General features: G+C 40.5%; 1 protein-coding gene and 1 long non-coding RNA gene across 4 annotated transcripts; one reads left to right on the top strand and one right to left on the bottom strand.

Moving 5' to 3' along the window:
• Nucleotides 1–575: 575 nt before the first annotated feature.
• On the bottom strand, nucleotides 576–2443 carry LOC125712656 (uncharacterized). The gene is made up of 2 exons (XR_007383362.1): nucleotides 1946–2443; nucleotides 576–764 (listed from the first exon to the last, which is right to left on the bottom strand). It is a non-coding gene; the product is annotated as an uncharacterized LOC125712656 (long non-coding RNA).
• Nucleotides 2444–2679: 236 nt separating this feature from the next.
• Nucleotides 2680–17954, top strand: aifm1 (apoptosis inducing factor mitochondrion associated 1). 3 transcript variants are annotated; one of them, XM_048983663.1, is made up of 18 exons: nucleotides 2680–2907; nucleotides 3845–3975; nucleotides 4470–4587; nucleotides 5856–6032; nucleotides 6412–6477; nucleotides 6738–6853; nucleotides 7202–7332; nucleotides 7411–7501; nucleotides 7679–7763; nucleotides 8483–8559; nucleotides 8920–9028; nucleotides 9128–9235; nucleotides 9354–9442; nucleotides 13759–13899; nucleotides 14073–14215; nucleotides 16657–16781; nucleotides 17100–17290; nucleotides 17507–17954. In XM_048983663.1, the coding sequence occupies exons 1-18, from the start codon at nucleotides 2820–2822 to the stop codon at nucleotides 17576–17578; spliced, it is 2058 nt and encodes a 685-aa protein (XP_048839620.1). In that variant the 5' UTR covers nucleotides 2680–2819; the 3' UTR covers nucleotides 17579–17954. The 3 variants fall into 3 exon arrangements, with proteins under 3 accessions (XP_048839620.1, XP_048839621.1, XP_048839622.1); XM_048983664.1 differs by lacking the exon at nucleotides 5856–6032 and having other exon boundaries at nucleotides 2681–2907; XM_048983665.1 differs by lacking the exons at nucleotides 2680–2907; nucleotides 3845–3975; nucleotides 4470–4587; nucleotides 5856–6032; nucleotides 6412–6477 and having other exon boundaries at nucleotides 6744–6853; nucleotides 7218–7332.
• Nucleotides 17955–18546: the final 592 nt, after the last annotated feature.

Raw genomic sequence — 18546 nt, forward strand, 5'->3', positions numbered from 1 at the left:
AAGTTGACCGTTGTCACCATTTTGATAAGCTGCTCACCAAGGCAAGTGATTCTTTGACATTTGGCATTACAGGAGTGTAGTTTGGGGTTCCATTAATGAAATCTTAGAGATGTTAATACTTCACAAAAACCATTTTGAACACCAGATCACAAGTACTAATATGTCCTTGCTTGAATAACTATATAAAGTAGGTCTAGTCCCAGATAGTTACCCCACCCCCCTCTGCAATTTTGTTTTCCATGGTTTCAGTCAACCATGGTCTGAAAATATTAAATGGAAAATTACAGAAAAAAATCATGTTTTTTCTTTAACGGTTTTGAGAGAGCATAAGAATATCCTTTTTTTCTGGGGTGAAAAGAAACGTGTATGTGTGTGTGTATGTCTGTGTGTATGATCGTGATCACAACCCTGAATCGGTTGCATGGTTGGATGGATGGATATATAAGAAATGGAAACTTTTCCTAAAATTCTGGTTAATGTTAACATGAATAAATCTTTACAGAGTAAAATGTTCCATACATCAGTGCAAAGGACCCCACTTGGTGCACTTTAAGAAATTTTAGGAAGTCCAAGATTGCTGTATAACTAATTTATTGAACATTGGGGTGGTCAGTCATCATGCCCAAACTGAAGAAATTAGTCTGGACCTCAGAAAGAAGGCAGTAGATGCCCATCTTCAAGTTTCAAGCCGTTCACAGGGTCCAGAACTGCTGTGTGTTGTATCATTGCAAAGTATAAGGAGTCACATTCTGATAGGATCAGACCTGGATGAGGCCACAAGTGCAAGATTTCAAAGACTTTGGACAGGAAAATCAGATGTCAACAAGAAGCCCTAGATCTCTATGAAGTTAATCACTGAACTGGACTTGAGGTCTCAAATAAGACTCTTGTGAGGGCTCTTCATCACAAAGGGAGTCAAAATTCTGATTTCTTCGTACATTCTAGAGATATAACGGTACAATTCCATCCATCTGTCCATTTTCCAACCCGATTATTCCACACCAGTCACTCACACATGCACACCTATGGGCAATTTAGTAAGTTCAATTAGCCTCAGCATGTGGTTAGACTGTGGGGGTAAACCAGAGTACCCGGAGGAAACCTAATGGTACAATTCTTCATAAAAAATACAAAATGCAGGTCTTATTGAATATTTGGATTTATGAATGGAGTATAATGAATGGAATGGAGTGTAATACTGATTACAAATCCTTCCTCGTTTTCAATTACAAGTTCAAAATCTATATGGGGGGTCAGTGAGTGGTTCAGCAGGCTAGGTCTGTATATATGTGATCATAAGATTGCCACATTGGCTGATCCTATGCTGCTTAGTTTTAGGATGAATTCAATGCTAAAACAAATTCGTGCAGTGTTTTGATTTGACTTTGTGCTTCATAAAAAAGTTGGATTAGCTTTTGAATATACCAAATGAAACATGTTGTTGACGTTATTTTTGTATTATTTAAAGGGAATTATAAAGTACATAGTCATCAAAGTTGTGGGCAGCAAACAGATGTGGAAGATAAAGAGCTTTAAACTGTTCGGCTGGTAAATACATGGAATGGGTTGATAATGGACCTGTAATGTTTTGAAGCACAGCCAGGATCATATTTTAAACAAAATTCAGAGTGAGATAACCTAAGACCTCAGTCATCCAAAAACTGCAACTTAAAATACACTCCTCGTCCATTCTGTATTGAACAATGCTTTGTTTTTAATTAGTGTCGGTAATCCCATATTAGGGTATTATGAAATCTATATCGAGTAGAGTAGCATATTCTTATGAAATGTGGACAGTTACATCATTAATTTATTGCTAGACAAAACATATTTCAATAACAAATCAACACATCCCCAATGTACTTGCATATGATGCCAAAACGTTTTATCAGACTAACCGATTAGTTTTAAGGCTACCATTAATGCAAATAAGCCTTAAACTCACCCATTTCAAAGTGGTGTACTACGGTGTATCTTCTTACATAGTGCGGCTTTTTCCCAAATAAAATTGATAAAAATTATTTATAGTTATTATTATTTATATTACTTTTATTACCTTGCTGGGGAGCAATAAAGAATATCTAGAATGTTCAACGTGCCATGCTTCCATTTTAGTTAATAAAATGTCTCCTAAAATAGAAAGACCTTTTTTAACCCAAAAATTAAGTTCATGTCTACATTCTGATATCTTTTCCCAAATATTTCAGTTTTCTAATCAACTATTGTCTTTAGTTTTGTGTTTGCCGTAATATTTTACAGGGATACCATGAGCATTCGCTAAGGTGCAATCATAAACAGACAGCATTTCACACTTTGCTAAGTTTAAAGATAATACAAATGCCTTATAAAACGGTTGATTAACTATAAATCAATGGACGTCTATGAACAAATCCATTACCTGCAAAGACTCCGCAGTGTCAACAGTACTAGTTTCCGCACCACGACACAAGCGGCCACACAAGTTAGCGCCAATCCCGCGTCACAAAAGTGATTTGACCTTCCTAACTACCTATCATCTTACTCCGGAGCCACCTTTTTGACCTTTGACCTAAAAACGGAAATACGATTTTAGCCTAACCGTATGAACTCCAATAGAAATCGAGTAAAGACAGCTTCACAAAGATTGACGTTTGAAGCAGCCAATGACAATATTCCGTTCGACTGTCAAGCAACTGCCGATGGGCGGGGTTTGTTTGAAGGTTCCTCTAGGCCTTGAGGGAGACCTGAACGCGTAGAGTGGTGCCTTGCACCCAGGTTTACTTTGGGTCAGTTTTCTTGTGGTTTATTGCCCACAGGTATAGTCTAGTGGAGGAGTGAGGATGTTGAAGTGCACGGCATTGTGGCAGAAGCTGGCTCCATTGGCTCGAGCCTCCTCAAGTTTATGTCGCCATCATGTTCGACGAAAGGGTATGTATTTACAGTCTCTGTGTGGCCGGTACCTACTGGTGATAGCCGTGTAAGTTCACTGCCTACAAATTACTGAGTGTGATTCTTGTTTTCTTTCATTTTTGTTAACTGACCAACAAATCGTGCGTCCCAGTATTGAAAGCGAAGCTGACAGGCCGCTAAGGCATGGCTATCTTGTAGCGAGTTGATGTAACGTTACTAATTACAAATGTGAAATTCACTTCGGTGTGAATTCGTATGGATCGTTTTATATGTGCAAAGGTAGAGTCCACTTTAATCCTTTCGCTTTAGTATTTCATAGCACAACGTCAGTGTCATATCAAGTTGTGACAGATTAGCCGGCTTGCTACTGACAATAGCAGTTGATTAAGGGTCAGTAATGATTGCGAACTACGTGAGTATGAATTTGTATTTGATGGTCATTGCGCAGGTTTTGTGTCTTGTGTAACTTCTGCATTTATTAGTTCAGTTTAGATGCCTATCTGGCTAAACTGTGCTCTTAAAAGGTTTTCTTCGCGTTTACTGACTGTTAGTTTTGTGTTAATTTGGTGCACGTATTCAGGCCTTGCACAGTCTTTAAGTTAAATGTCACACCGGAGTGTTAAAGATGAATGAAATAACTACGTTCCCAGATATGGTGCCCAGTGTCCCTGGCAGGGAGCTAGGGCTGCATGTCTGTACCCCAAGGCTTTTCTTGTAAAGTTTGTACCAAGGTCGTGCACGGTTAACTATTAAACAGAGGCCTTGTAAGCTAAAGTATTTCGCCTATGGCCGTAAAATGCTATTTTTAGTAGAATGACACTTCAGTTTGTGATTGCTTTCTACATGTTAGCGATGAATGTAGTTTGCCATTTTATGGTTCTGGATTTAAGTACAGTTATTTCAGTCATTGTGTTCTGAGACTGTTATTTGTCTAATCCACCTTTCTTTCTCTTAGTGCTGAAATGTGACAAAATGGTGCCAGTGATTCCAAAGGCCCTGATGTCGTCAGGCGCCCCTGGGAGTGCAGGCGATAATGCTGCTTACTTCATGATTGTGGGTGCTGCTTTTCTTGGAGGAGGAATATATGTAAGTGTATTTTTGTACTGGAAAGCAAAATAAAGGGTTTTTGCAACAAAATAAACTGAACTTTGTTTTTTGGCAGCTGGAAGTCAGTAAAACAGTTTGAAATTCTACATTTGTATTTTACTTAGTGTGCTTATCCTGGATATCTATTCTTTTTTGTACAACAAATCTATGTACAAGAACTCGGTATTAACAAATATGCAAACCCTGTTCCAGTATTTTCCTGTCAGTGTAATTAATACGCAGTTTTACTTACACCCATTCAATTTAAAATTTCCACACTGTGCTTAATAGTTACTGAATGAGCTCAAAATATTAGTTTTTGTCTAATTTTCATACAGCGTGTATGAGTTGTGGGGAATGATGTCAAGGGGCTGCAGGCCAGACTCTGTGCTGTGTTTGGTGTGATTCCGTTTTTAATTTCTATTCATCTGCACTTTGAATTGAATATCAGCAATGCTGAGCATGTGACAGTCGGTTTCTCAACTTTCTTGAAGATGTATAGCACATTGTCACAAGATAAGAAGAGGTACCAGGATCGACTTAATGAAATAAGTTCCAGATCTGTACAGCATTCAGAAGATGCTTCAGCTACCCCCCACACACCAGCTGCAGGTAGGTTGGTGGGCTTTTGCTCTTCAATTTCTGTTTTAGTTTTATAATGCAAATGTATCCTATAGGTTTGTTGTTTATAAACTTAACTCAAACCAGTTTGTCAAGTGACTTAAAAGTTAAGTAAATGATCATTAATTTGAATTCTCTTTCAGCCAAGGCAGCAACTTCAAATGGTGTGCATCTTTTTAGATGTTATAACTAATGGTTTCTTCTACTTTGCTGTTATTGCTTTCTGCTATAGAGACCTGATCCTGTTGTTATTTTGAAACTATGTGTAGATGATTACACTTTTCTAACAGAAGTGTTTTTAATCAATTTCAAAAGCTTTTTCCCAGTTTTTTTTTTTTGCAATGTCCCAAAACCTGACTACATCTAACAGAAATATATTCCTTGTATAATAGTATTCTACTTATATTTTACTTATATAACTTAATCGCTCCTTGAAGAGTTACACATGTTGATCATAATATCCCTATAATGTATTAGACCCTCTGCTCCACTTAAGACGCTAAAGTTTAAATATCAGTTTATGTAACTCATTAGTGTCTGCAGTCCTGATGCCCAATACTTTTTATCAAAAATTGTTTGTCTTAGTTAAGAAAAGTCTTATGATTCTTGTGATTTGTATTTTCTTTGTTTATCCTGTTGGGTGGGTGTCAGTTTTGCCAGTAGTGAAAGAATACTTTAGATTAGGACATTGTTTTGTCATTGTTTATATTTGTGACAAAACTTTTTTGTTTTCCAAAAGTATCTAATTTCCAGGTTTTGTTATTGCAAGTCTCCTATTAAGTTGCTTAAAATTAATGAAATTATGAAGCTGTTTTACCTGAATAAATTACGGTAGTACCAGAAATAAGTCCATCCAACTACTGACCGCTTATCCTGGACAAGGTCATCGGCAGAAGTGATTAAGAGAAATTTGTGTTGTGTTTTTTTTTTTTTTTTTTTTAAAGTAATTGAGTAGACAGTTGATGTTTTGAAGTTTTTTCTTTAACCTCGGTGCACTAGTTTTTTTAATTGCGTTTTCCAAAAGATCTCGTATTTCTCAAGAAACTGAACCTAGCTTTAAAAAAAAAAAAAAAATTCAGTAGTAGTACCAGAGGTTCATGCATAGTGCTGATTACTGAGTAAGTTCTCCCTTCTAGAATATATTTGACTTCTTGTAGATATTGAGTTGCTTAAACTTTGCTTCACAAAGCCTGGATGTGAGCGTCGGAGGAAGCTGTAATATTATTTGCTGACTTTGCATGCAATCTCTTGCTATTAAGAGCCTGGCATTCGTGATGTGGAAGAATTGGCCACCGTGGAAGAGAATACAGCCTCTGTTTTAGCAGAAAGGGGACCTGCAGAGCAGAATGAGGGAGTCGTAGGAGGAAGTGCCGGGCTTCCTGCTCAGGAGAAGACCATAAGCCCTAGTGATTCCAACAAAATTTCAGAATCTAAAGGTTAACCTTGGATAGTTTGAACCGCTCTCTTGTCTAGACACCATCGTCTACTAATGCATCAACTTGCTTTGCATTCTGACTTTTTGGTGCCTAATTTTTCTTCAGTTGCATGCTGTAGGACTGCAGTCATAGCAGTACTAAAACATCATGTATTCTGTACTGAAAGATCTTTTATGGGGTCCTTGGTACCATAGTGAGCACGCACTGCTTGGTCTGCAAACGTGCATAGACCTGTGACTCTTTAACACTAACATCTGGGGAAATCCTGCTTTAACACGTTGTTTCGAGCATATCTAGTTGTTTTTTTTTTAAGAGTGAAAATTTCCAGCCTGTTTACCAAAACAAAGCAGTTCGATTTCTCTTTCAATTATTCTGACAGTATCTGCACCAGTATTGGAATCAACACCTGGAGAACTGAAGACGGATCCGTCTTCTACTGAAAGTGGTAAGAGCTAACAGCACTGGAAATTTTGTCATTAGTTTTGAAACTTGAATGGAAGGACAAGATTTAATCCTTAAGTCATGCTAACACAACACAGCGCCAGCCTTGGTATTTATCCCTGAGGAAAGGCTTGTACATAAGACGGCAGCAGGTATTTTGAGGCATGAAGTCCAACTTCTCTATCCAGGAGAACACCCTTTTCTGGGTTTTCAGATCTGTTTTGTCTAAAGCTGTGCCATTTGTCTCCCATACACCTGGGGTAGATGCAGCCGTGAGCCTCCCCGAAGTCCCCCCTCATGCCCCCTACCTGCTGATCGGCGGTGGTACCGCCGCCTTTGCCGCAGCCAGGTCCATTCGGGCTCGGGATCCTGGCGCCAGGGTCAGTACCATGCTACACGGTACCAGATAATTCTCTTGAAGCAGGGTGTGCCTGTCAAATCGGAACAAGTAACCTACACTCACTGCCATATAGACATCCTACTTTTATTCAATGTGATTTGGGATTTATACCATTTACCTATAGTTGTTTGTGGAGTTGTGTATTGCTACTGAATAAGTATTTTTCTCGAGTACAATAAAATGTCCGTTTATGAACCCTGACCCTTAATGATGTAAAGGTCCAAAGCGTAGTTTCAGCTGCAATGCCGTTTGCCCCGTTCAGACTAGACATCAGAACTACTGCCGAATTCTGATCAGCTCCATTGGGTTTACATTGCTATGTCCTTAGGTGTTAATCGTTACAGATGAATCGGATCTGCCATACATGCGTCCTCCTCTCTCCAAAGAGCTGTGGTTCTCTGATGATCCTAGTGTGATAGACACACTCCGTTTCAAACAGTGGAATGGCAAAGAGAGAAGGTGTGTCCCGTTCTCTGGAAAGGTGTTTGTGGATTTCTCCTTGGGATTATTTAATAATCTGCATTTTTCTTTTGACAGCATCTATTTCCAGCCTCCATCTTTTTATGTCAGTCCTCGCGAGTTATCTGAAGTGGAGAATGGTGGGGTTGCGGTTCTTACTGGTAAAAAGGTATGTTTCCATTTTTTTTCCTGACTAAAGCAAAATCTAATATTTTTAAGGCCCCGGTTTAACTAGTGTGTGTGTACATGTGCACGTGTGTGCGTGGATATTCCAGAAGCCAATATCTCTGGACTGGTAAGTCAAGTAAATAGTACCTGCTCTGAATTTCCTGACATGCTCTCATAGGTAGTGCACATGGATGTAAGAGGAAACAAAGTGCGCCTAAATGACGACACTGAGATTTCTTACGACAAGTGCCTCATTGCCACAGGTAAGTCGAGACAGCACTGCGTAGCGGAGGTGGAGATTTCTGGTCCCGAGAGTACTAATCCAGACCAAGATTTTGTTTCGACCAACCAGTTGAGTACTCTGTGACTGTGACTCTTTATACTGAACTGGTTGGTTGAAACAAAATCTTGGTCTGGATTTGTACCAGAACTGGACCGGGAAATCTCCACCCCTGCTGCGTAGCAGCTAAACTACATAATGATCTGTATATGGGGTGGATCTGGTGTTTGCTGTCTTTGTATATAGTGTGTGTTTTTTGCATACACAGCTTGCATACATTCAGTAGCAGTTTGCTCTGTGTGTGTTTTTAAAATCTTTATTGAGATTGGGGGTAAAGCGTCAGTGTTGTAAACCGAAGATCACGGTTCCATACCCTGTCTGTGCCTTTAAACTGCCGGTGAGTTTTAGGGGGAAGTGTGTGGCTCCACCTCTGCACGTTTGTGGGTCCTTGAGCAAGGCCTTCGTCCCCCAGCTCCCTGGGCTTGGCAGCGGGTGGCTGCCCTTGGCGGACAGATTACTTTACACACAGCAAGTTGAGGGGAGGCATAAAGACAGTTTCCCCATGGGGATCAATAAAGTATCAATTATTATTGTTGTTGTTTTTGCAGTCCATATATGAGTCTTTTTCTGACATTGCATTTAGAATGCCGTTTCAGTTTGCCATTTAATAATGTATGTAATTTAGTGTTCGGGCTGTTTTAGGCGGTGTGCCAAGGAACTTACAGGTACTTGAGCGGGCTGGAGCTGCTGTAGCACAGCACACGACCCTCTTCAGGAAGGTATGTGCACTGCAGTCTTTGTGTTTTCTCTTCACAATTTGGAATTGTGTATATTTCTGGATTGTACAAATTTGGCAATGGAAAAAAATGACACTTGTAGTTATAAAAAGGCTAATCTTGCTGATTTTAATTTAGAAATCTGATTATATAATTCGTTGCATTATACCTGCATGAAGGATGCTTTTTAGATGGTCATTCACTGTATTTGTACATTAAAGCTTTTGTGTTTTTTTTTTTTTTTTTTTTATGACAAACATTTTAACTTGAGTGCATATCTGAATGAACTGAACTACAAAAAGGCATTCTAACGTGGAACTAGTGTATCGAATTGTTAACTGTGTGAATGTCTGACTTTTATAGATTGAAGATTTCAGGTGTCTGGAGAAAATATCTAGAGAAGTCAAGTCCATGACTATTGTTGGAGGTGGATTTTTGGGGAGTGAGCTGGCGTGTGCCCTGGGTAGGAAAGGTAAGGCTACTTTCCTGAGTGCTGGGAACCTCTGATTCAGATATGAGCCAATCGTTGAAGGAAATACACTCACAAGCTTCCAATTCTGTCCTCAATCAGCTAAAGAAACTGGTCTGGAGGTGATTCAGATGTTTCCCGAAAAGGGCAACATGGGAAAGGTGTTGCCCGAATATCTGAGCAACTGGACGACTAATAAAGTCAGGAAAGGTGAGAAGCACTTGAATCTTTGCGTATTATTAGTGAAACGGCCCTTCACCATTCTGTAGTTGCAGGAGTGCCTCCTAATGAGATTTCTCAGCTACTTCGCTGCCCATTTTCGTTACAGAGGGGGTGAATGTCATGACCGAGGCTGTAGTGAAGCATGTCAGTTTCCAGGATGGCAAAGTAGAAATCAAACTAAAGGACGGCCGTGTTGTAAGTATAGCCTTTCACTTTTGTGTATTCTGTAGGAGAATTACTTTTCTCTTGCTTTCTGCTTTTGCCAGGGAACACAGGGTAGTCCCTGTCCTGACCAGGGCCCTTTGGTCGCTCCCGTCAGTGTGGTCTTCTGCACTTTTTGGCCTGTGTGCTAGTGGGTGGCTCTTGGCAACTCCTTTGTTGTTGTTCTTGTTATTTATAATTTACATTATTAATTTACAAATTGCACTGGTGATGTTTATTTCACCGAGAGCTAAAAATTGATACTTTGCATACTGTAATTATGTTGGTCACATTTTTTACTGCCAATATATTTGCCTACTTGCACACAGCCCATTTTTGTTAAAGGACTGATGTGCAAATCTTGCCCATTGCCATCTTGAATGGGTTAGTGTGTGAAGGGATTTTTCCAGTCGCTGCCATCTCTAATTAATCCCAACCTTTGAATTCTATAAAGCAGGTGCCTAGACATAGCTGTGTGCTTGGATTCACGATTCAGTGCAATTTCAGTACACGGGATGTTTTGAAATCACTCTTTGGATCTTGGAGTTCTGTTCGGATACACGCGTGGAGAGAAGCCGAAGCTGCTTGATGTGGGGGCGAATGCTTCTGTCGTGCCGATTGGATGGGAGGAGAGCAAACAGTTGATCGCTGGGGTGGGAGGAAGCTCTAATGGTCTTGACCACCCTCTCTAGTCAGTGCAGTTTGTAAAGATCCGAGGTAGCTGTGATATCTTGGGCCATGTTGGTGACTCGCTGTAGAGCTCTTTGGTGAGCCTTGAAGCGGCCAGCAGATGAAGCTGTTGTGCATTTTGTCAGGAGGCACTCTCTAACAAGCCTGTACAAGCCTACCAGCAGTTTGAGGATGCAGCCCTGTGGTATGCCTGTCTTTGGGGTCAGGGAGGAGTGTTTCGTTATCATGGGAGTTTGAGGGTGATTGTTCGGCTGTTAATTTGTGTTTAGGCCCAGTCTTGAGTGGCAAATCAGGAGACCCAGGATTCTTGCTGCTCTGCTTTGCTGTTGTGCTGGTCAGAAACTAATCTTTAAAATTCTACAACAGCGATTCAAAATGCTAACCAGCGACTTTTAGCCATGCACACAAACTCACGCACACACACACACACATGCACGCATACATCCACGCATACATGCACATAATACACCCGACTGCTCTGCATAAAGAAACGTGCAAATGCACAGCACTTGCGTCCATCTGATCGCTTGTCATTTAGAGCTGAGCGAGCGCAGTGTTGCTTGCCGTTGCTAATTACTGGAAGTTTCTCAAATGATGGATGGTGGAAAGATGGCAAGCGACGTCGGAAAAGTCAGACTGGGAAAAAGTAGACGGTTAGTGGATGACGCTGCCGAATGTGCCAAACTGACGCATGCTTTCCAGGCAAACTGTCACGCCACAAGTGGTAACCCAGGGGAAATAAAGGCGCCGATGAGACTGGTATCAGTAAGGCTGACCTGCCTAGTTAGTCGAATTTTAAAGCATGACTTTGTTTACAGTAAAATAACACATTCATCACATGCTTTGTAGCTCCTGAGCTTCAGAAAAACAAATCCCCTGTTGAAGGTGAGGGTAAGCCATGGAACAAGCCATGTGGGGGTCAGGAGTGCCGAGAGGCCAGGTAGAAAGGACAGAATCACACAAGCTACATTTCAGTCAAACCGATGTTACGCTCTGAGAACAAGTAGGCTTTTTATTTATGTAGCACATGTCATAAACAAATTCAGTGTGCTTTATATTAAAATGCATTTAAATAAAATTGACATATAGTAATAGATAAACGTTTAGTCAATAGCTACTCTGGTCAGCTGTTTCCATGAAGTTGCTCACTGCATTGTGCTCATAAGAATAATTTTAATGCCACTTAATACAGATTGATGTGATGCTGTGATGAGGCTGAAAGAAAAGGGAATGTTGATACTGACAGGCAACGGCCACCAAGGAGATGATCAGCTCACTGCTTAGGGAGCTACTGCCTTTCAGTTTGTTTTTTTTCTTGATGTATTTATGTAAAATGGTGCAGAAATTTTCCCTTTATAGGTGTGCAATATATGATATAGGGGGACAGATTGAACGGCAATGTTCTCGTGAAAAGCTGACCATGTGGCATGTTGTAGCTTTATTTTTGCTTTTGATACATCTTGTTTTCTACCTTATCTGATATGTATGGGGTGCTTCCGCGGTCACAAGCTAGCATCATTTATCAGAGCTTCCCCAGAACGAGAACAAAATGCGCTGGTCTGGGGCTGAAAGTTTGTCGCCCCTGGTGCCAGTTTAGCCTTAATTTTTCAGTTTGGTAGTTAGCTTATTGGGGTGATTGTGTTGAACTCTGAACTTTAGTTGATGAATCACATTCTTGCTAAAGTGTTGTGATTTCCTGGTGATTTAGAACAGCGTGTACAGTGATGCAGGTGGACTGGAAAATGCTCTTGGTATGAGCCGTAACCAGCCTCTAAGTGTGCTTTGTCTGTCAGTGTGTTTGAACCATCTGTGAGGAATAATAACCTCAAAAGACCAAACAAGACCTTGCAACACAAATGAAATGCATGTGACACACGAATGTCACAAGTTGAATGCATTCCTGAGTCACCAAGGGAGGGGCTTGTGTTTCGCTTCTGTAACCAGTCAGTGTTCATTGTATGACATCACCATTAATTAAAACCATTGTTTTCTGTTACGCAGAGTTGTAAACTACCTGTTTTATTATGTACGCCTTTTGTTAAAGTACATGACATAGGAAGACGCTTTCATAGGCTGCTTGGAGCAATGTAAGGCTGTGTCTTTATTTCTTGATGATGATTATAATTTAATAAAGCTGGAGGTTAAGGGCCTTGCTTAGTGGCCCAAGGTTTGATCCAGTAACCTGATCACAGATGCAGAAGCTTAGCTTGCTGAGCCGCAAATTGGCCCCAACTTGTCGTGAGAAATGCGGTGATGTCAGACATGGACGTCTGTGATAGGTTAAAGAAGTGAAGTGCATGCCCCTCCCTTGTTTATCCAATGATGCATTGAACTTCAGGATGTCCGGTGATGCACTTCATACACAGGGGCCTGTGGAATGCTACTTGACTTTTTTCCAGCGTGCCAACATGCAAGCCATGCCTGGCTTGTTTCAGTGACATGTCTCTGGTTCTTGTTGCACCAGTCTGGAGCCTTGGTTTCTAGGGCACATTGGGGTGCCTGGACCCAGTATATTTCCCCTGCAAATCTAGTTCTTGGGTCGCTCCATTTTAATTCAACAGACTTCTAAGGTTTTGCATCCCATTTTTGATGAAATATGACCACCCCATGTAAAAGTCCTCTTTTTTTTTTGCTACCCCTGGTTTGTAAAAGGTGCTGTATCTCAAAGGGATAAAAAATGCATAAACAAAAAACATTACTGCGCTCTGCAAGGTATTCATAATTCACATGCTACATTTCATCAACAATGATACAATGGCCATTTGATGAATTTCAATGGAATGACCCTATTGTGACCTATATATTTTATACTTGCTTGTCTTAAGGTGAGTTATGGTGGTCTGGAATATACAGTTGCAGGGTTGGGAATAATCCGTGTTGGGATGCAAACTCATCGCTGGGCATGCACACCATTCACTCACTCACCTACGGGCCATTTGGTCACTCAGATTAACTTCAGCGTGTTTTTGGACTGTGGGAGGAACCTGGAGAACCCAAAGGAACATGGGTTCTCCAGAACATGCAGAGAGAGCATGACATGCAAACCCCAATTCCAGAGGTGTGAGGCTGCAGTGCTCGCCACTGTGCCACCCTCCTGTCCCTATTATCGTTTGTCTATTTATTTTGTAAAAAATAAACAAAAGAGCGATTTGAGTCAGAGTATTAAGATTTTTTTTGTGATTTGAGTGCAGCAGATTTTGTTGGGAATACAAATAGACTAGAGTTCACAAAACAGGGACACCAGTTCCTTCCTTGGCATAGCCTGCTCTGATCAATCCAAGTGAAAGTTATTAAATCTCTTATTGATCTCTGCTCTCTGATCCACATCAAGAAGCATAGAACGGAGAGGATGAAGGGTTCTTAAGGGTTGATCGTCTGTGGAACAAAGTGGAATGAGTTAGTTGGTAGCAGATCTAGAAGAAAAAGTCAACACAACTGTGGGAAAGCATCACTGAAGTCTGAATGGGCAGCACCCCTAGGGGATACTGAATCTCTACAAGAAGTGTAAAAGGGCAAAAGGAGTGCAACACAAAACAGGGGTGGTTTTCTTTGTGTTTTTGAACAGCAGTTGTTGCCATGCTGGATGTGTGCATTTCTAAATGTTACCCATGTTCATTTAGGTAAAAACTGATCACATTGTAGCTGCAGTGGGACTGGAGCCAAGTGTGGAACTCGCCAAGTCTGCTGGCCTGGAGGTGGACTCTGACTTAGGAGGATACCGGGTCAATTCAGAACTGCAGGCCCGATCTAACATTTGGGTGGTATGCACTTTACATTAGAATTGATGCTTAAAATCGGAATATGAATATTTGTTTTTCACTTGGAGAGTTAAGTTTAAAAACCTGAGCTTTTCGAAATATGAAATGAAAAACAAAGTTTGAGGTAGGATTACAAATGGTATTGGTCAGTGTTCACCGGTGGGTTGTTTCCATAGGCTGGCGATGCAGCCTGCTTTTATGACATCAGACTGGGCCGGCGACGGGTGGAGCACCATGACCATGCAGTGGTGAGCGGTAGACTGGCTGGGGAAAACATGACTGGAGCCAGCAAACCCTATTGGCACCAGTCTATGTTCTGGTGAGGCTTGATTTCAACTTTTTGATCAGAGAGTAAAGTTCTGTTTCATTTAGGGCTGCATGATATGTCACGATTATATGGCCCGTACACAGTAATTACCAGGGCATTAGATGGTGGGTGTACGCATTCATCCAGACCCCCAATATTCCGTACTATTCAGACATTTACTTGCGCCCACAGTTTGTTAACCAGATGATAGGGTCGCCCCAATCTCGTGTTCTTCAGACCGATTTATGAGTATTTTACATTTGTATACATGCTGATACCAAGTACCAATACAAGTGCTTAAGGCAGTATTTATAACATTGAAAATAAGTGACCTCTCCTGACCAGGCAGGGGTGAGATGCTGAGTGACACCCCCCCCATTGCACAGCTGTACTCAGGTTCTTATCCCTGAGGTGGTGGGAGCGGCAACATGCTGTAATCAGCCCCACCCCCAACTTGGCATAACCAGGCCAATACTCAAATAAAAATTTGTTTGTAACCCATCTGTTCATTTACATTTTTCACCAAGCATTACTGATGAGTAAATTTGAACTTTTACGAAAACCTGTTATACCAGGCTAACAATTATCATCACATGCAATGAACTGAGTTTTTTTCCCCTTATTTTCAGATTTGCTTAGCTTGTTACTCATATTAATATTCAGATTGTATCAAATAAAATGCATAACATACGGCCATTTCCAACCAAATATAAACACACGTTTGTGTAGACAAAGTCTCTGATATACAAGAGTTCTCCGTCAATGGATTATAATGCAAAGAACATCCATTAATATGTCACTATGGCATGAAAAGATATTTAGTCAGTGACTGTTTATTTTGTATGAGAGTAATACATTTGGCGGAAAACTGGACGTGCGACTCTATTGGGCCGAGCCTGCCCACTTAGTCTGAGTGTGACAGAAAAATCTCACTCTTCTCCTTCTCTCTTTAATAAAAAAAAAGTTAGGATGTGTTTGTGAGAGAAGACAGGGCGCTGGAGAGTGACAAGGGCACCACAGTGCACCCTGAGGTGAGGACATTATTCCACAATGCAGGACCAGACATTTGTGGCAGAGTCTCACGATTTGTGATAATTTTAATAATTCCCGGGAATTCACCATACATAATGCGGGACATTAACACACTGAAATTAGCATATTAGTGAAGATGAATAACAGTAAAAATGGAAAGAGAAATTTCACTTTATTGTAACTATTACAGCAATAATTTACTAATAAAAAATATTAACTATAATGTGACTTGAACCTATAATGCGATATGGAGTTGCAACTCTGACCCCGATATACCCGTCCTCCGCAATGATATGAAACCTGCGCCCCTGCTCTGAGGCATGTCTGTGACAGGACCTACTTGACAATGTAGTAAGAGCCTCTATTTTTACTGTACGTGGATTGTCTCTAGACATTTTTTTCTCTCTTCTCCGGAAATTACACTATAGTTTGTTGTTGCGGTCTTTCTCTGCTAGCATTAGCAAACTTCATGTACTCTGCACTATGATGCATCTTTTGATCAAATAGCTTGTGTTAAATGACGTGCTGTCCCTTCTTCCTCTTGACACTTTAGCAGAACAGGGCTTACAATCTGCTTTACTTCTGTCATTATCTTTTATCTTAAAATATGTCCAAACCGCTGATATCTTCTGTGTATTCTTGTCAATTTGCCAGCGCCAGTGTTCTGTGCAGTTAGCCTTCTCAAATGTTTCCGGTTGATGTATCTCTTGCTAGATGCCGAAATCTGATTGAGCAGCAAAAAAAAAAAAAAAAACACTACTGCTTTGAGTTTTAACGTGATGTTGCAATTTAGTTGTATCTGTTCTTGGTATCAGAGAATTTTTACAAGTGACTATATGAGTGCAGTATCGGCCTGATACCCGATGCCAGTATTGGTACATCCCTGGCGATTTTTAGTAGTACGTCTAAAATATTAATGAGGTGTATTGTGATGTCCAATAGTTAGTAATCTAGTATAGATCCATCGTATCCTTATGTTTAATGAGCATGTCAGACTTTAAACTGCAAAAAGTACCACTACACCATCGACATCTTTACGGTGTTTGTCCATATGTCCTCTTTCATGATGCGACTGCTGACCTTTCTTCACCTCGACTACAGTGTGTGTCACGTCTACGATATACCGGAATGGTAGCGTGTGGTGTGCTCCCCTAACCAAATTTAATAAACATAAGGATGCACTGAATTTATACCGATTACTACATTTTAGACATCACAATATACTACTAATCTGCATACCAAATTGTGGGTGTAAGTAAACATCCGTGTAGTACTGAAAAACCAGCGACCAGACAAATATTTTACGCACACAATGTAGGTGAGTATTACACCAGTGCCATATAATCGCAATTATATCACGACGCAATATTGTGCAGCCCAATTTTCATTCATTAAATCTCGATTTCCGTGTTGTGTGTTAGGAGTGACCTTGGCCCTGATGTAGGCTATGAAGCCATTGGGATTGTGGACAGTAGCCTTCCAACAGTTGGAGTCTTTGCGAAAGCAACACCAAAAGACACACCAAAAGCTGCTACTGAAGAATCAGGTACGGCCCTCAGCTCAATGGCCATGTAGCTCTTAGCATCCTATAGCATGATGAGAAATTGATTTTGCATTTCAAATTGGATCCTGCTGTCAATTGCAATGTTAAAATTAATTTAAGACTGAATACACTTGATAAATTCTTCAATTAGGCAATTTAAAAATCGAAGTGCATAAGTGTACCAGTTTGGAAGTAAATATTGTTAGTGACCAATAAATGTGGTTCAGCGAATAAAATATTTAAAAATATGGATTTTAGGATGCCTGTGAGAAATCTAAATGTCATTCATGATGAAATGACCCTCTTTGCAAATTTTTGTAGGAACTGGAATCCGGTCAGAGAGCGAGACTGAAGCAGTAGCCAGCGATGAAGCAGCCGCTTCCACAAGCCCTCCTCGCATACCCCAGCAGGGAGAGGATTATGGGAAGGGAGTCATCTTTTATGTTCGTGACAAGGTTGTAGTGGGCATCATCCTGTGGAATGTATTCAATAGAATGCCCATAGCCAGGAAGGTAAGTGATTTAACGTGCACGTTTCAGAACACTTTGTCAGATTTATAGACCGCAACGACTGTGATTGGCCTTTGCTTACACTGTATCAATGGCAAAGTGTAAATCGGTAACACGTCTGCTTACAAATCAACATTTGTTGCAATGACATACAGAGTTGAGAAATTAGGACTGTGATCGTGGTAATGAGTGTCCTTTTCTTTGTTTTATTTTTTTAAGATTATTAAGGATGGGGAGGAACATGCAGACCTAAATGAAGTAGCTAAGCTCTTCAACATTCATGAGGACTGAAGGTGGATCAGGGATTAAAAACGAAATGTATGATGAAGGCCTTGAACGTTTATAGTCATCACCATGCTTTGTTGGTCAGAAAGGTGACTTGCCTGAAAGAGACTCTTTGGGCACATGCGTTTTTTTGCTATTCATTTCACTGTATAAATTTGGGTGATTTATGTATCGGATGCATCAGAGTTCAGGGTTTTCTTTTTATAATCTCCAGTTTTGTGAAAAGAAACATTGTTTGAATGCAATGTCTCACGTAATTGTAAATGTGACGTCAAAAGAATCTGTAAGAGAGCCCAATTTTTTATAAAATGAATGAAACTTGATGTTTCCCTTTAAGACTGAAGTAGTTGTATGAAAGTTAAATAAAATTTTTAAATTTGCAGTCGCGATATTGTTTTTGCTTCTTTTGTGCAACCCCCACACCACTATTTGAATTGAAATTCACCTTTATTTATGTAGCGCTTTAAGCATTAGCATTGCCTTTAAACACTTGAGTCCCGGGGCCAAGGTTCCCAGCATCCACTAGACAGGAGTCATAGGAAGAAATTTACTGGTTTTCTTAAGGGCAGCTGATGTCTGTTTAAGGATCCAGAGGCATATCCTGCACGTTGAGCATTACCATAATTTAGGGCTGGGTGAAATGGACAAAAAGCCACATCTCGCTATTTTTTGCTGAACGGCAATATACAGTATATAGATCGATATGTTTTCCTTAAAGCAATAAATGGAGAGCCAAGTCAGAGCCAAATGTCCCCAATGTCACACAGACACTTTTATTAACACAACTGTACATGTGCATGAAAACTGGCTCAAAAATAAACTACCAGCATGTATTTTACCAACCAGCTCCTCTTCACTAGCCTTCCTCCTGTTTGTGTCTGTCCCGATGTTGCTGCTGCATGCAGGACTTGTGACTGAGGGGGAGGGGAGGGGCGCAGGAGAAATATGCGAATTGGTGGTATTCTAACATTTCA

Source organism: Brienomyrus brachyistius, chromosome 18 (genome assembly GCF_023856365.1).
Source record: "Brienomyrus brachyistius isolate T26 chromosome 18, BBRACH_0.4, whole genome shotgun sequence".
NCBI classification, from domain to species: Eukaryota; Metazoa; Chordata; class Actinopteri; order Osteoglossiformes; family Mormyridae; genus Brienomyrus; species Brienomyrus brachyistius.

Excerpts from the sequence above, each read along its gene's own strand:
- aifm1 (XM_048983663.1), top strand. The coding sequence starts at position 2,820 with ATGTTGAAGTGCACGGCATTGTGGCAGAAGCTGGCTCCATTGGCTCGA. Across the intron at positions 7,764-8,482 it reads CAAGTGCCTCATTGCCACAG|GCGGTGTGCCAAGGAACTTA; the intron begins GTAAGTCGAGAC and ends GGGCTGTTTTAG. Across the intron at positions 14,216-16,656 it reads TGGCACCAGTCTATGTTCTG|GAGTGACCTTGGCCCTGATG; the intron begins GTGAGGCTTGAT and ends GTTGTGTGTTAG.